Below are 17,596 nucleotides of genomic sequence, written 5' to 3'. Positions count from 1 at the left end.
CGTGGTACATCAGTCATTGAAGGTTGGCATGCAGGTGCAGCAGGCGGTTAAGAAAGCAAATGGCATGTTGGCTTTCATAGCGAGGGGATTTGAGTACAGGGGCAGGGAGGTGTTGCTACAGTTGTACAGTGCCTTGGTGAGGCCACACCTGGAGTATTGTGTACAGTTTTGGTCTCCTAACCTGAGGAAGGACATTCTTGCTATTGAGGGAGTGCAGCGAAGGTTCACCAGACTGATTCCCGGGATGGCGGGACTGACCTATCAAGAAAGACTGGATCAACTGGGCTTGTATTCACTGGAGTTCAGAAGAATGAGAGGGGACCTCATAGAAACATTTAAAATTCTGACGGGGTTAGACAGGTTAGATGCAGGAAGAATGTTCCCAATGTTGGGGAAGTCCAGAACCAGAGGTCACAGTCTAAGGATAAGGGGTAAGCCATTTAGGACCGAGATGCGGAGGAACTTCTTCACCCAGAGAGTGGTGAACCTGTGGAATTCTCTACCACAGAAAGTTGTTGAGGCCAATTCACTAAATATATTCAAAAAGGAGTTAGATGAGGTCCTTACTACTAGGGGGATCAAGGGGTATGGCGAGAAAGCAGGAATGGGGTACTGAAGTTGAATGTTCAGCCATGAACTCATTGAATGGCGGTGCAGGCTAGAAGGGCCGAATGGCCTACTCCTGCACCTATTTTCTATGTTTCTAAATAGAGACCAAAACTGTATGCAGTTCTCCAGGTGTGGCCTCACCAATGCCCTTATACACAGTTGTAGCAGGACTTCCCTACTTTTATATTCTATCCCCCTTGCAATAAAGGCCAACATTCCATTGCCTTCCTAATTACTTGCTGTACCTGCATGCTAACTTTTTGTGTTTCATGTACAAGGACCCACAGATCCCTCTGTACTGCAGCATTTTGTAGTCTCCCTCCATTTAAATAATATTTTGCTTTTTTATTCTTCCTATCAAAGTGGATAACCTCACATTTTCACACATTATACTCCTTCTGCCAAATTTTTGCCCACTCTATCTTATATCCCTTTGCAGATTCTTTGTATCCTCCTCACAACTTGCTTTCCTACCTATCTTTGTATCATCAGCAAATTTGGAAATAGACTTTCTCTTTAAAAAGGGTCCCTGATGGGTTGAGCCTCCCACTTTAAAGAGTCCCTGATGGAGGGACTCCGTTTAATAGGTGTCGCTTCGATATTTTATTCATTCAAACGATGTGGGCCTCACTGGCCAGCAATTATTGCCCATCCCTTGTCCTCGAGTGTTATGCTAGGATATTTCAGAGAGCAGTTAGGAGTCAACCACATAGCTGTGGGTCTTGTCGCATATAGGCCAAAGGTGGTATGTATGGCAGATATCCTTCCCGGAAGCACATCAGTGAACCAGATGGGACAATATACTACTGATACTAGCTTTCTACTCCAGATTTCTTTAACTGAATTTAAACTCCTCAGCTACCCTGGATGGATCTGAACTGGGTTACTAGCCACTATGCTACCATTCCCTCAGAGATGGGGAGTGACTCCCTCTTTAAAAGGGGTCCCTGATGGAGATTCCCTCTTTAAAAAGTAGAGCACTGTTGGTTGCAGCGATGCATTAAGTGCGTAGAAAGCCAGGAAAATCACAGTCAGGCAAGGTGGGATCTGGGAGCATTCTGTTGTCTGGGCCTCCTTCGCCACTGTCAGCTGTGGCTCAGTGGGTAACACACACACCCGAGTCAGAAGGTTGTTGATTGAAGTCCCACTCCAGAGGCTTGAGAACAAAATCTAGACTGACACTCGTGCAGTATTGAGGGAGCGCTGCACTGTCGGAGGGGCAGGGCAGCACTGTTGGAGGGGCTGCACTGTGGGAGTGCTGCACTGTGGGAGGGTCAATACCAAGGGCGCGCTGCACTGTCTGAGGGGCAGTACTGAGGGAGTGCCGCACTGTCGGAGGGGCAGTACTGAGGGAGTGCCGCACTGTCGGAGGGGCAGTACTGAGGGAGCGCTGCACTGTCGGAGGGGCAGTACTGAGGGAGTGCTGCACTGTCGGAGGGGCAGTACTGAGGGAGCGCTGCACTGTCGGAGGGGCAGTACTGAGGGAGCGCTGCACTGTCGGAGGGGCAGTACTGAGCGAGCACTAAACTGTCGGAGGGGCAGTATTAAGGGAGTGCTGCATCGTTGAAAGTGCTGTCTTTCGGATGAGATGTTAAACCATCTGCCATCTCAGATGGATGCAAAAGATCACACGGCTCTATTTCAAGAAGAGCACCGAGGTGTTCTCCCCGGTGTCCTGGGGTCCAATATTTATTCCTCATTCAACATCACGAAACAAAAGTGGATGATTTGGTCATTATCACATTGCTGTTTGTGGGAGCTTGCTGTGCGCAAATTGGCTGCCGCGTTTCCTACATTACAACAGTGACTACACTCCAAAAACAGTACATCCTTACAACGTTCCCTCTAAGCTGCGTGGCCACGCATCTCCCTGCTGTGCCTGATTTTTCCAATGTTAAGCTTTGTGCTCCACCAAACACTGAATGGGCTGCGTTGCCCCTTAATGGCACCCAAACAAACCATCAAGGGGATCATTGCTTCATTTGCCAGACAAGGTTTCAGGGAGTCCCGAGGTGAGGCAAAGTGCTGGAGAAATGAGAGTCTTTGCTTTTGCAGGATGCTATGATTCTCGGAGGGTGTGGATGAAGTTTGAAAAGACAGCATCAAGGCGGCTAATTTATTTTAAAATAGATATGGATTTATTGCTCAACAGGATAAAGTGGCATACAAACCGCAGAGAAGTAAAGCTGTCAATAAAAACAGAGTTAGCATGGGGGCACATGACCCCCCCCCACTTCAATAGGCAGCCTGACAGTCCTGTACAGGACTTGGACAGGCCCTATGAATCGCAGCGTCGTCACCCAACTCTCCGATAAACTGTGGGCATCTTTATGTATTGGTCATTGTATCCGGTTCTGCTAAATGCTGATCTATTGGGTAGCAGACTGTACAGATAGCTCCCGAGTGAGAAGGGGACTGAGAGATACCAGTCAGTGCGTGCACAATTCTACTTATAACATTCTGCAAGTGGTACAAATTCAGATCAAATGTTTGTCTTGAACCCCAATTTCAGCCCGTTCTCCAGAGCTTCATGCACTTTTCCCCCAATCCCCCACTCGAGCTCCGTGAAGCGGATGTCCATGATAAGGAGGACACTCTGGAGGAAGGGCCCCAATTTCCGCACATCCCCTCCTAGTCTCCCCCATCCAATCCTTCCGCCTACTTGAGGTCCATGAAGCGGATGTCCATGATGAGCAGGATGCTCTTGGGTAGGGGCCGGGGGGCGGGCGAGAGGACAGTGAAGACCTGCCGCTCAACGTCCACACTGGTCACCACGATGAAGCCGGCCACGCTGGTCTCGATCAGGTTCTCCTCGGGCCCCTCGGCCGTGCTGACGCTCAGCAGGTGGTGCACCAGGTCCCGGCCCGGCTGCACGGGCACCAGCTTGAGCTGGTTGTCCTCCTGCGACATGCCCAGGGGCAGGCAGGAGTCGGGGATGGTGGGGGCACCCACCTTGAAGATCTTCACGTCGCCGAAGCGCACGTCAAAGGCATGGGGGAAGAAGCCGCCCCGGAAGCCGTAGAAGTACTCGCGGATCTTCTCGTCCCGGCTCTCCCGCCGGAAGTCCTTGGACCGCTCCACCGCCCCGCCTGACTTGGGCAGCAGGGCCGTCTTGACGAAGTGGGGCAGGTCACGCTTCAGCTCGTTGTACAGCCGTTCCTGGTCCAGCACGATGGCCGCGTCCACCTCGAAGGCGGAGGCAGCGTGGATCAGCGCCTGGTAACCCGAACCCTTGACCCAGCCGCACGTGTTGATGATGCAGCCGCTAGTCGCCGCTCGCCGGTTGACCTCGCAGCGCTGGTTGAAGACCTCGGCGAGACGGGAGGTGATCTGGGAAAGCAGAGAAAAGTTAGATGGCAGATTGACCAACAGCAACTTGTGTGGATAAAACACCAACCTGCATTTATATAGTGCCTTGAATGCAGTGAAACATCCCAAGGCGCTTCACAGGAATGATTATAAAACAAAATTTGACACTGAGCCGCATAAGGAAATATTAGGACAGGTGACCCAAATCTTGGTCAAAGAGGTAGGTTTTAAGAAGCATCTTAAAAAGGAGAGGGAGGTAGAAGGGTTTAGGGAGGGAATTCCAGAGCTTCGGGCCCCAGGCAGCTGAAGGCACGGCTGCCAATGGAGCAATGGAAATCAGGGGATGGGCAAGAGGACAGAATTGGAGGAGTGCAGAGATCTCGGAGGCTTGTAGGGCTGGAGGAGGCTAGAGACCAGAATTGTACCAAGGGATGAAAGACTTGTGTGGAGAGACTGGAGGTGATGGGGTTGCTCTCCTTGGAGCAGAGATGACTGAGGGGAGATTGACCAGAATGGTACCAAGGGATGAGGGACTTCAGTTGTGTGGAGAGACTGGAGAAGCTGGGATAAGAACACAAGAAGTAGGAGCAGGAGGAGGTCACACATGGCCCTTCAAGCCCATCAGTAAGATCATGGCTGATCTTCTACCTCAACTCCACTTTCCCACCCCATACCCCTCTATTCCCTTGGTGCCCAAAAATCTAATCGATCTCAGTCTTGAATACACTCAACTGAGCAGATGGAGTAGCCCTGTGAAGTAATAATACCTGGACTCCAAGGCTTAAACTACAAGGTGAGATTACAGAAACTAGGTTGCATTCACTGGAATTTAGAAGGTTAAGGGGCGAGCTGATCAAAGAAAATTTCAAGATATTAAGGGAACGGATAGGGTAGATAGAGAGAAACTATTTCTGCTGGTTGTGAGAGTGTAGGACTAGGGGGCATAGCCTATAAAATAGAGCCAGGTCTTTCAGGAGTGAAGTTAGGAAACACTTCTACATGCAAAGGGTGGTTGAAGTTTGGAACTCTCTTCTGCAAACAGCAGTTGATGCTGGGTCAATTGTTAATTTTAAATCTGATTTTTGCTAGACAAGGGTATAAAGGGATTTGGAGTTAGGATACAGATCAGCCATGATCTCATTGAATAGCAGAACAGGTTGGAGGGGCTGAATGGCCTCCTCCTGTTCCTATACTCGGTTGCAGTCAAAGGCTGAGCCATATGATCCGAGTCAGCCAGCCGGTTAACAACTTGTATTTATTTAGCGCCTTTAACGTAGTGAAACGTCCCAAGGCGCTTCACGGGAGTATTATGAGATAATAAAAATTTGACACCGAGCCGCATAAAGAGAAATTAGGGCAGGTGACCAAAAGCTTGGTCAAAGAGGTAGGTTTTAAGGAGTGTCTTGAAGAAGGAAAGAGAGGTAGAGAGGCTGAGAGGTTAAAGCAGGGAATTCCAGAGCTTACGGCCTAGGCAACCAATGGTGGCACGATTATAATCAGGGATGCTCAGGAGGGCAGAATTAGAATTAGACATCTCAGGGGGTTGTGAGGCTGGAGATTACAGTGTCAGGGAGGGGTGAGGCCATGTGGGATTTGAAAACAAGGATAAGAATTTTGAGCTTAACCGGGAGCCAATGTAGGTCAGCGAGCATAGATGTGATGGGTAATTGCGACTTGGTGCGAGTTAGGACACGGGCAGTCGAGCCTTGGATCACCTCTAGTTTACGTAGGGTAGAATGTGGGAGGTCAATCAGGAGTGCTTTGGAATAGTCAAGTCTAGAGGTAACAATGGCATGGATGAAGGCTTCAGCAGCGGATGAGCTAAGGCGACGGCGGAGATGAGCGATGTTATTGAGATGAAAATAGGCGATCTTACTTATCCTGCAGGATCACCAAGGTTGCGAAAAGTCTGGCTCAGCCACAGACAGGAGTTGGGGAGAGGGATGGAATTAGTGTCTAGGGAACGGAGTTTGTGCTGGGGAGCGAAAACAATGGCTTTGGTCTTCCCAATATTCAACTGAAGAAAATTTCTGCTCATCCAGAAGTGGATGTCGGACAAGCAGTCTGACAATAGAGAGACCAGAGGTAACGATGCCAGAGTAACCAAGCCCTTTCAGATTGGATGCTGGCACGCACCCCTAACCACGATCCATGACCTCTACCACCTCCCACATGCCCAACATCCCCATTCTTGTCTGAGACTCCAGAGACCCGTCAGCTCGCCAGGCCTACCCCCCCCCCCCCCAACCTGGTGCACCTGCACCCACCCCCCGCAAAACCCAGTGCACCTACCACCCCCCCCAGTCCACCTGCCCCCCCCAGCACCCCCCACCCAGTCCACCTGCCCCTCCCCCGCACCCCCCACCCAATGCACCTCCCCCCCCCCCCCAGTGCACCTACCTACCTACCCCCTCCCCCCGCACTGTACACAACACTCCAGGTGTGGTTTCACCAGGGCCGTACATAATTGCAGTAAGACGTCTTTACTCTTATTTCCAAATCCTCCTGTAATAAGGGCCAACATACTATTTGCTTTCCTAATTGCTGGGAACTCAAACATCCAAGGGTATTCAATATTCAGGAAAGATAGACTAAAAGGAAAAGGAGGTGGGGTAGCATTGCTGATTAAAGAAGAGATTAACGCAATTGTAAGGAAGGACATTAGCCTGGATGATGTGGAATCTGTATGGGTGGAGCTGCGGAACACCAAAGGGCAGAAAACGCTAGTGGGAGTTGTGTACAGACCAGAGTCATAGTGAGGTTGGGGATGGCATCAAACAGGAAATTAGGGATGCGTGCAATAAAGGTACAGCAGTTATCATGGGTGATTTTAACCTACATATAAATTGGGCTAAACAAACTGATAGCAATGTGGTGAAGGAGGATTTCCTGGCGTGTATAAGGGATGGTTTTCTCGACCAATATTTTCTCGAGGAACCAACTAGAGAGCTGGCCATCCTAGACTGGGTGTTGTGTAATGAGAGAGGATTCATTAGCAATCTTGTTGTGTGAGTACCCTTGGGAAAGAGTGACCATAATATGGTAGAATTCTTCATTGAGATGGAGTGTGACACAGTTAATTCAGAGACTAGAGTCCTGAACTTAAAGAAAGGTAACTTCAACAGTATAAGACATGAATTACCTAGGATAGACTGGCAAATGATACTTGAAGGGTTGACGGTGGATAGGCAATGGCAGACATTTAAAAGATCACATGGATGAACTTCAACAATTGTACATCCCTGTCTGGCGTAAAAATAAAATGGGGAAAGTGGCTCAACCGTGGCTTACAAGGGAAATTAGGGATAGTGTTAAATCCAAGGAAGAGGCAAATAAAGTGGCCAAAAAAAAAGCAGCAAACCAGAGGACTGGGAGAAATTTAGAATTCAGCAGAGGAGGACAAAGGGTTTAATTAGGAGGGGGGGGAAAAAGAATATGAGAGTAAGCTTGCAGGGAACATAAAAACTGACTGCAAAATTTTCTACAGATACGTGAAGACAAATGTGGGTCCCTTACAGTGAGAATCAGGGGAACAAAAAAATGGCAGACCAATTGAACAAATACTTTGGTTCTGTCTTCACTAAGGAATACACAAATAACCTTTGTGTATGCAGGTACAGCAGGTGGTTAAGAAAGCAAATGGCATGTTGGCCTTCATAGTGAGGGGATTTGAGTACAGGGGCAGGGAGGTGTTGCTACAGTTGTACAGGGCCTTGGTGAGGCCACACCTGAAATATTGTGTACAGTTTTGGTCTCCTAACCTGAGGAAGGACATTCTTGCTATTGAGGGAGTGCAGCGAAGGTTCACCAGACTGATTCCCGGGATGGCGGGATTGACATATCAAGAAAGACTGGATCAACTGGGCTTGTATTCACTGGAGTTCAGAAGAATGAGAGGGGACCTCATAGAAACGTTTAAAATTCTGACGGGTTTAGACAGGTTAGATGCAGGAAGAATGTTCCCAATGTTGGGGAAGTCCAGAACCAGGGGTCACAGTCTAAGCATAAGGGGTAAGCCATTTAGGACCGAGATGAGGAGAAACTTATTCACCCAGAGAGTGGTGAACCTGTGGAATTCTCTACCACAGAAAGTTGTTGAGGCCAATTCACTAAATATATTCAAAAGGGAGTTAGATGAAGTCCTTACTACTAGGGGGATCAAGGGGTATGGCGAGAAAGCAGGAAGGGGGTACTGAAGTTGCATGTTCAGCCATGAACTCATTGAATGGCGGTGCAGGCTAGAAGGGCCGAATGGCCTACTCCTGCACCTATTTTCTATGTTTCTATGTAACCTTCTGGAAATACGAGGGGACCGAGGGTCTAGCAAGAAGGAGGAACTAAAGGAAATCCTTATTAGTCAGCAAATTGTGTTAGGAAAATTGATGGAATTGAAGGCCAATAAATCCCCAGGGCGTGACTGGGATGCAGACTGAGTACTTAAGGAAGTGGCCCTAGAAATAGTGGATGCATTGGTGATCATTTTCTAACATTCCACAGACTCTGGATCAGTTCCTATGGACTGGAGGGTAGCTAATGTAACCCCACTTTTTAAAAAAGGAGGGAGAGAGAAAACGGAATTGTAGACCAGTCAGCCCGACATCGGTGGTGGGGAAAATGTTGGAATCCATTAATAAAGATGTAATAGCAGCGCATTTGGAAAGCAGTGACAGGATCAGTCCAAGACAGCATGGATTTATGAAAGGGAAATCATGCCTGATAAATCTTCTAGAATTTTTTGAGGATGTAACTAGTAGAGTCGACAAGGGGGAGCCAGTGGATGTGCTGTATTTAGACTTTCAAAAGGCTTTTGACAAGGTCCCACACAAGAGATTAGTATGCAAAATTAAAGCACATGGTATTGGGGGTAATATACTGATGTGGATAGAGAACTGGTTGGCAGACAGAAAGCAAAGTGTAGGAATAAACAGGTCCTTTTTAGAATGGCAGGCAGTGATTCGTGGGGTACCGCAAGGTTCAGTGCTGGGACCCCAGCTATTTACAATATACATTAATGATTTAGACGAAGGAATGGAATGTAATATTTCCAAGTTTTCAGATGACACTAAGCTGGGTGGCAGTGTGAGCTGTGAGGAGGATGCTAAGAGGCTGCAGGGTGACTTGAACAGGTTAGGTGAGTGGGCAAATACATGGCATATGCTGTATATGTAGATAAATGTGAGGTTATCCACTTTGGTGGTAAAAACAGGAAGGCAGATTATCTGAATGGTGACAGATTAGTAAAAGGGGAGGTGCAACGAGACCTGGGTGTCATGGTGCATCAGTCATCTGCAAACTTGGAGATATTACACTCAATGCCCTCATCCAAATCATTAATGTATATTGTAAATAGCTGGGGTTCCAGCACTGAACCCTGCGGTACTCCACCAGTCACTGCCTGCCATTCTGAAAAGGACCCATTTATCCCAACTCTCTGCTCCCTGTCTGCCAACCAGTTCTCTATCCACATTAGTACAACACCCCCAATACCATGTGCTTTAATTTTTCACACCAATCTCTTATGTGGGACCTTGTCAAAAGCTTTTTGAAAGTCCAAATACACCACATCCACTGGTTCTCCCTTGTTCACTCTACCAGTTACATCCTCAAAAAATTCTAGAAGATTTGTCAAGTAGGATTTCCCTTTCATAAATCCATGCTGACTTGGACCGATCCCGTCACTGCTTTCCAAATGTGCTGCTATTTCATCTTTAATAATTGATTCCAACATTTTCCCCACTACTGATGTCAGGCTAACCGGTCTATAATTACCCGTTTTCTCTCTCCCTCCTTTTTTAAAAAAGTGGTGTTACATTAGCTACCCTCCAGTCCATAAGAACTGATCCAGTCAATAGGCTGTTGGAAAATGATCACCAATGCATCCACTATTTCTCGGGCTTAAGTACGCTGGGATGCAGACTATCAGGCCCCCTTATCTCTTCTGCTAGTTACAGCCTCAAAAAACTAACAGATTTGTCAAACATGATTTCTCTTTCATAAATCCGTGTTGACTCTGCCCAATCCTATTATTATTTTCTAAGTGCCCTGTTACCACCTCAATAATAGATTCTAGCATTTTCCCTACGGCTGATGTCAGGCTAACTGGTCTGTAGTTCCCCATTTTCTCTCTCCCTGCTTTCTTAAATAGCGGGGTTACATTTGCTACCTTCCAATATGCGGGAACCGTTCTAGAATCTATGGAATTTTGCAAGTTGACAACAAATGCATCCATTATCTCTTGCCACCTCCTTCAAAACCCTAGGATGTAGGCCATCAGGTCCATGGAATTTATATCGGCTTTCAGTCCCATTCATTTCTCCAGTTTTATTTTTTTACTAATACTAATTTCTATCAATTCCTCATTCTTGCTAGACCATTGGTTCTCCACTATTTCCGAGAGGCTTTTTTGTGTCTTCTTCTGTGAAGACAGACAAAGTATTTGCTTAATTTCTGTCATTTCCTTCTTCCCCATTATAACTTCTCCTGTCTCAGCCTTTACGGAACCCACATTTACTTTCGCTAATCTTTTCCTTTTTACAGACCTACAGAAGTTTTTACCGTCTGTTTTTATGTCTCTCGCAAGTTTGCTCTCATATTCTATTTTCGCTTTATCAATTTCTTGGTCCTCATTTGCTGAATTCTAAAATCCTCCCAATCCTCAGCCTTACTACTCTTTTTGGCAACATTATAAGCCTCTTCCTTTGATCAACTCCTACCAATGTTTCCTGTCCCTTGCTGTTTCTTAGCTCTACCCAAACTGATTCTACTTCTTGATTTTTCAAACTAAGATCCTTTCTCTCTACTGTCTTTATCCCATCCTTTATCAGGGATACCCCTCCCCTTTTCCATTTTGCTTATTTCTTCTAAAAGTTAAGTAACCTGGAATATTTAGTTCCCAACCTTGGCCACTTTGCAACCGCATCTCTGTAATGGCTATTAGATCAAACCTATTAATTTCTATCTGCGCTACTGATTCATCTACTTTATTGTGAATGCTTCGCGCACTCAGATATAGTGCCTTTAGCTTTGGCTTTTTTCTATTTTTCCCTGATGGCACCTCAGTCAGTGATGCCTGATTACTCTCTGTCCCTTCCTGACCCGCTCTGCTTATTTGTACCCAAAACTCTGCTCTGCTCGAGAGTCTTGACATTTCTCGTGCTGCTTTTAAATTTACTCTTTCCTGAATCCTTCCCCCCTCTCACCCCCTTCATTAGTTTAAAGCCCTGTCTACTGCCCTAGTTATGCAATTCACCAGGACACTGGTTCCAGCCCAGTTTAAGTGGTGCCGGTCCCCAATGGAACAGCTCCCTCTTTCCCCAGTACTGGTGCCAGTGCTTGATGAAGCAAAAGCCCTGCCTCCCACACCACTCTGAGCCAAGCATTTAACTTTCTAATCTGCTTGTACCTATACCAATTGGCGCGTGGCTCAGGTGACAATCCAGAGATTATTACCTTTGAGGTTCTGGTTTTTAATTTTGACCCCAACACTCAAACTCTTTCAGCAGAACATCATTCCTAGTTCTACCTATCGTTGGTTCCGATGTGGACCACTACACAACTGGATCCTCCCCCTCCCACTCCAAGTTTTTCTCCAGCCGCTAGGAGATGTCTTTAATCCTGTCACCGGGCAGGCAACACAACCTTTGGAACTCCCTCTGACTTTACTGTCCTCTACCACAACTACATTCCCTTTCATTCCCCAGGGCTTTATATAGCTGCAGCATAACTTCTACCTCTTGTATGCTAGTCCTCTATTTCTTTCATCCTCATGTGTTCAACCAGCTTCTCCTTAAATGCTAGTCACCTCAACCACTCCCTGTGGTAGCAAGTTCCACATTCTCAGGGCAAAGAAGTGTCTCCTGAATTCCCTACTGGGTTTATTAGTGACTATTTTATATTGATTGCCCCCCCCCTAGTTCTGGTCTCCCTGCAAGTGGAAACATCGTCACTCCCTCTACCCTATCAAACTCTTTCATAATCTTAAAGACCTTTGTCAGGTCACCCTGACAGAGAAAAGAGCCCCAGCCTGTTCAATCTTTCCTGATGGGTATAACCTCTGACACCATTCTATTAACTAGGCCCGATTCTGTGCTGTAACTACTTTGTACGTGTCAGCTTGGTTCAGTGGGGAGCAAACTTGCCTCTGGGTCAGAAGGTCGTGGGTTCGAGTCCCACTCCAGGGACTGGAGCACTAAAATCTAGGCTGAGGCAGCGCTGCATTGCCGGAGGTGCCGTCTTTTGGATGAGACGTTAAACCAAGTCTGCTCTCAGGCGGACGTGAAAGATCCCTTGGCCACTATTTCGAAGAAGAGCAGGGGAGTTATCCCTGGTGTCCTGGGCCAATATTTATCCCTCAATCAACGTAACAAAATCTGGTCATTATCACATTGCTGCTTATGGGAGCTTGTTGTGTGCAAATTGGTTGCCGCGCTTCCCACATTACAACAGTGACTACACTCCAAAAGTATTTAATTGGCTGTAAAGCGCTTTGAGACATCTGGTGGTTGTGAAAAGCGCTTTATAAATGCAAGTCTTTCTTTAACACAGTGTACGATTCAAGGCTATCTCTTGAGACATAGACCAGGGCAGTGAAACCCCCAGCAACCCAACCTTGCCCTGCCCGATCTCACTCTCTCCGACACACACAACACACACACACACACACACACACACACACAGCTCAGGCCAATCCTATTAGTGACAGAAGTTGGCAGAATAAAACGGCAGCTTTAATACGCAGGAACAATAAGGCTATTTATGTCACAACATATCCCGGGGTACTTAATAAGCCCATAAGGAGGATTTTCAAGTAGTTATCCAATCCCTTTTTTGAAAGTTATTATTGAATCTGTTACTGTCACCCTTTCAGGCAGCGCGTTCTGGGTCCTAATAACTCGCTGCGTGAAAAAAATTCTCATCTCCCTCTCTGGTTCTTTTACCGAATATCTTAAATCGGTGTCCTCTGGTTACCGACCCTCCTGCCAGTGGAAATAGTTTCTCCTTATTTACTCTATCAAAACCATTTATTATTTTGAACGCCTCGATTAAATCTCCCCTTAACCTTTTCGGCTCTAAGGAGAACAACCCCAGCTTCTCCACGTAACTGAAGTCCCTCACTCTAATCTGTTCCCCCCCCATACACACACACAAATTATGTGGAGACTGGAAAAGCTGGGATTGTTCTCCTTGAGAGCAGAGAAGGTTAAGGGGAGATTTATTAGAATGTTACCAGGGATGAGGGACTTTAGCTATGGTGGAGAAGGTTGAATGGCGGCGCTGTAAGGGGAAGGACTGTTACCTTATTGTAGAGCTTGATGTTGGTGCCAGGGGTGGTGGAGCCAAAGTGGTAGATGAGTGGGGCCTGCACCGAGAATCCCTCCTCCACATCGGCTGGCCTTTCGATGTAGAGGGCCCCCATGGTGCCGGGGATGGAGATGGAGCCCTGGCCCACGTCCAGCTCCACCAGGGTGGGGCGCCGGCCCAGCCGCACCCCGTAGTTGAGCAGCAGGCGGCAGACGGTGGTCTTGCCCACATCGGTGGGGCCCACCACCATCACCCTGGGCCCCCGCTCATCCTCGCGATCCGCCTGCTGCCGCATCTGCTCCAGGGCCGCGTGGCAGTTGAGGTATAGCAGCATGGGGGTCTCGCGCGACACATAGGCCACCTCGGTCCGCCCCCGCAGCTGCACCGCGCAGCCGTGCCACGTGAAGACCGCCACCTTGGCCCCACCCTCGAAGAGCAGCCGCTTGTTGCGGGTCAGCTCGGTGGCAAAGATCTCGGCCATGCCCGACAGCAGCTCCAGCTGCACCGTTTCATTGGCCTCCACCTCGAAGCGTAGCTCAGTCTCCTTCTCCAGATCAAACTTGGTGACCGGCTGTTCATCCTTCTGCTCCTCCGCCATTTCCTCCCCCAGTCACGACCTAGGGAAAGAGAGAGGGGGGACAAGTATATACTGTGTCCAGTGCTGCCCCCTCCGACAGTGCGGCGCTCCCTCAGTATTGCCCCTCAGACAGTCCGGCGCTCCCTTAGGACTAACCCTCTGACAGTGCGGCGCTCCCTCAGTACTGCCTATCCAACAATGCGGTGCTACCTCAGTACTGTTCCCTCCAACAGTGCGGTGCTCCCTCAGTACTGTCCCAACGACCGTGCAGCGCTCCCTCAGTACTGTCCCAACGACCGTGCAGCGCTCCCTCAGTACTGACCCTCCGACAGTCCGGCGCTCACTTAGGACTAACCCTCCGACAGTGCGGCGCTCTCTCAGTACTGCCTATCTGTCAGGGCAGCGCTCCCTCAGCGGTGCCCCATCAAAAGTGCAGTGCTTCCTCAATACTGCCCCCTCCAACAGTGCAGCGCTCCCTCAGTACTGACCCTCCGACAGCGCAGCATTCCCCCAGCACTGCGCTGGAGTGTCCGCCTACATTTTTGTGCTCAAATCTCTGGAGGCGGACTTGAACCCACAACCTTTTGACTCAGAGGCAAGAGTGCTATTCACTGAGCCATAGCTGACATTTATATATAAAAATGAATATATATATATATATATATATATATATTATGAAGCATATATATGTAAAAATGTGTGCATATTATTTAGTACATATATTGTGTAGTACATATGTGTGTATACCAAGTACAGTGTGTTATATATATATATATATATATATATTCTTATAATTTGCATTTATATAGCACCTATAACATTGAAAAACATTCCAAGGCACTTCACACTTCACAGGAGTGTTTATGTCAAAAAAAATTAATTCGACATTGAATCACACAAGAAGAAATTACGGCAGATGACCAAAAGCTTGGTCAAAGAGGTAGGTTTTAAGGAGCGTCTTAAAGGAGGAAAGAGAGTTAGAGAGGTGGAGAGGTTTAGGGAGGGAGTTCCAGAGCTTGGGGCCCAGGCAACAGAAGGCACAGCCACCGATGGTTGAGCGATTATAATCAGGGATGCTCAAGAGGGCAGAATTAAAGGAGCGCAGATATCTCAGGGTTGTGGGGCTGGAGGAGATTACAGATAGAGAGGGGCGAGGCCCTGGAGGGATTTGTAAACAAGGATAAGAATTTTGAAATCGAGGCGTTGTTTAACTGGGAGCTAAGGTACAATGTGTACATATATTCCACAGGTCAGGAAGTACAAGAGCTGGAGCGGTGGGCCCTGGAACACCGTGGCCCCCGCCGACCTGAGAGAGAACAGCTCCATGGCTCGGGAAGTATAAGAGTTGGACCATACCACTACAACATCCAGCGCGAGCTGCTCCAAGTGTGCGACGGCTTCAAGGTAGGCGGCTGGGTGAAGTCATCAGGATCCAAGTCGCTGTTTGGAGCATGAGCAGGAGCATTGGCGGGGGCCTGGTAAAGCAGAGGAGTGGGAAGGGATCGTGGCTGAGATTTGGTAGGTGATCGTGGCGGAGGTTTGGCAAATATTTGGTGCGGAGGGATATCGTGGTAAAAGTGCGAGTGTTTTGTGGCAGAGGTGCGGTGAATGAGGGTACGGGGCCTCGAAGAGGCAGGGGCCCAGGGACCGCACGGGCCAGCCCACACTGCGATATGGGTGCACTCTCGGTCCGTGCAGCAGAGCAGATCTCCAGTTGTTCTGGTTAACCCTTGCCACTGGACCAAGGCCTAGCTCTGTCAAGCCCGTGTGGTGGCTGGTGTGCAACGGCCACCCCATGTTAAAAAAATCCACGCCCTTCAACTGGAGTTCAGGACTGGAATATCGGGTCCTTCATTGAAACATCTGTGAACTAATGTGGAAGCAAGTCATCCTCGTTCAGGGGACTGCCAATGATGATGATATTAAAGGGTGATGGGTGAGCGGAACTTAGTGCGAGTTAGGACACGGACTGCCGCGTTTTGGATCACCTGTAGTTTACGTAGGGTAGAATGTGGGAGGCCAGCCAGGAGAGGGTTGGTATAGTCAAGTCTAGAGGTAACAAAGGTATGGACGAGGGCAGCGGATGAACGGAGGTCGGTGCGGAGCCAGGCGATATTACGGAGGTGGAAATAGGCGGTCTTAATTATGCCACGAATATGTAGTTAAAATGTAGTGTGTATATCTTACGTAGTATATGATGCAGTGTGTGTATATAGAATTTATGGAGTACATCTTGCTCTCTGTGCAATGTGTGTATATATGTGTATTAATCAGTGTCTATAATGTAGTGTGCGTATCTCACCTCTCTCTCTCTCTCTCTCTCTCTGCTCCCTCCAGATGTTGTCCTTCCTGTTGCCTCACACTGCCTTGACAACCGTTTCCAGGTGAACTGGCGGCAGCTGGCCAATCAGAACGCGCCGCTGCCTCCTTGATCCCGCCACGACCTCTGACCTCTGCCCTCGGCCCTCGGCCTACCCGCCAAGACGACCATTATCGATTGTTAATCGCTTCCGCCGACGGCTGCGGGTCTACAAAACCACAACCATTGATTATTTTATTGTTTTGTCTTTTATTGTCATTGGACGGGTTAGGGGCGGGGCCCGAAGGGAACAATTGCAAACCGACCCTTTCCATCACGTGTCCTCTTTAGCTTATCACTTCCGCCCCAGGCCCGCCCGCGCTGAGCATTTCCGGTTGAGATTGAAAAATAATTTTTAAAGTCCTGTTCTGTCATTTATTGAACCGTATATATTTGTTTTTTGTTGCCCGGGAAACTAATTTCATTTCTTTGCCGTCCAATAACTTGCCGTCTAACCTTTGAGGGGAATTTCTAACCAATAGAAAACATGCGATAGACTGGCTGAGGAAACTGGCCAATCAACACACGTGTGGCGGGGTAAGGGGATACTGGCCAATCAACAGGCGGCCTCGCAGCACACGTGGGCTTCAATGACGTCAGGCCGGTTGACCTGCCTTCGCAATGCATTCTGGTAGTTGGGCTATATTTTGGTTGAGTTTTTTCTGAGAGTTGTGGTTGCTATGGAACCAATAAAAGAAAGACTTGCATTTATATAGCGCCTTTCACGACCACTGGACGTCTCAAAGCGCATTATGGGCAATGAAATACTTTTGGAGTGTAGTTACTGTTGTAATGTGGGAAACATGGCAGCCATAATGTGCACTGCAAGATTCCACAAACAGCAATGTGATAATGACCAGATAATCTGTTTCCTTGTTATGTTGATTGAGGAATAAATAGTAAATTAATATAGAAACATAGAAAATGGGTGCAGGAGTAGGCCATTCGGCCCTTCGAGCTTGCACCACCATTCAATAAGATCATGGCTGATCATTCCCTCAGTACCCCATTCCTGCTTTCTCTCCATACCCCTTGATCCCTTTGGCCATAAGGGCCATATCTAACTCCCTCTTGAATATATCCAATATAGAAACATTGGTTTGAAAGCAGTGGTTGAGAAAAAAGCCAACCTTTTAAATAGGATGCGTCTATTTGTACTAACCGAAATGCAGCCATTTTTCTGATTGGCACTCCAGCCTATTGCTGATTGGTCGCCTTGGAGAATAAGCCACACCCTGAAGTTCCTCTAGAATGTGTAACTGGAACCGCCCAGCCCAAGTTCTAAGTGACTTTCCAATTTGTAATTCAATCCATTTTGACTTCAGAAGCCACAGAGGATAGATCTCCCCAAAAGCCACCAAGTTCCAACTGAAGCCCCTTACCCTAGCGTAAGTGCATCCCTCCCCCAGCTGAAGACTCTTACCTCAGCACATGTGCTGCCT

General features: G+C 47.9%; 1 protein-coding gene across 2 annotated transcripts; it reads right to left on the bottom strand.

Moving 5' to 3' along the window:
- Positions 1–2,724: 2,724 nt before the first annotated feature.
- Positions 2,725–16,244, bottom strand: clp1 (cleavage factor polyribonucleotide kinase subunit 1). Of its 2 annotated transcripts, none has more exons than XM_070886264.1 (3): positions 16,098–16,244; positions 13,214–13,835; positions 2,725–3,939 (listed from the first exon to the last, which is right to left on the bottom strand). In XM_070886264.1, exons 2-3 carry the CDS (start codon positions 13,814–13,816, stop codon positions 3,268–3,270), a joined length of 1,275 nt encoding a protein of 424 aa, XP_070742365.1. In that variant the 5' UTR covers positions 13,817–13,835; positions 16,098–16,244; the 3' UTR covers positions 2,725–3,267. The 2 variants fall into 2 exon arrangements, with proteins under 2 accessions (XP_070742365.1, XP_070742366.1); XM_070886265.1 differs by lacking the exon at positions 16,098–16,244 and adding an exon at positions 15,152–16,087.
- Positions 16,245–17,596: the final 1,352 nt, after the last annotated feature.

Source organism: Pristiophorus japonicus, chromosome 8 (genome assembly GCF_044704955.1).
Source record: "Pristiophorus japonicus isolate sPriJap1 chromosome 8, sPriJap1.hap1, whole genome shotgun sequence".
NCBI lineage: Eukaryota > Metazoa > Chordata > Chondrichthyes > Pristiophoridae > Pristiophorus > Pristiophorus japonicus.
Note: the sequence above shows the minus strand (reverse complement) of the source record. Positions and strands in the feature narration are given on the sequence as shown.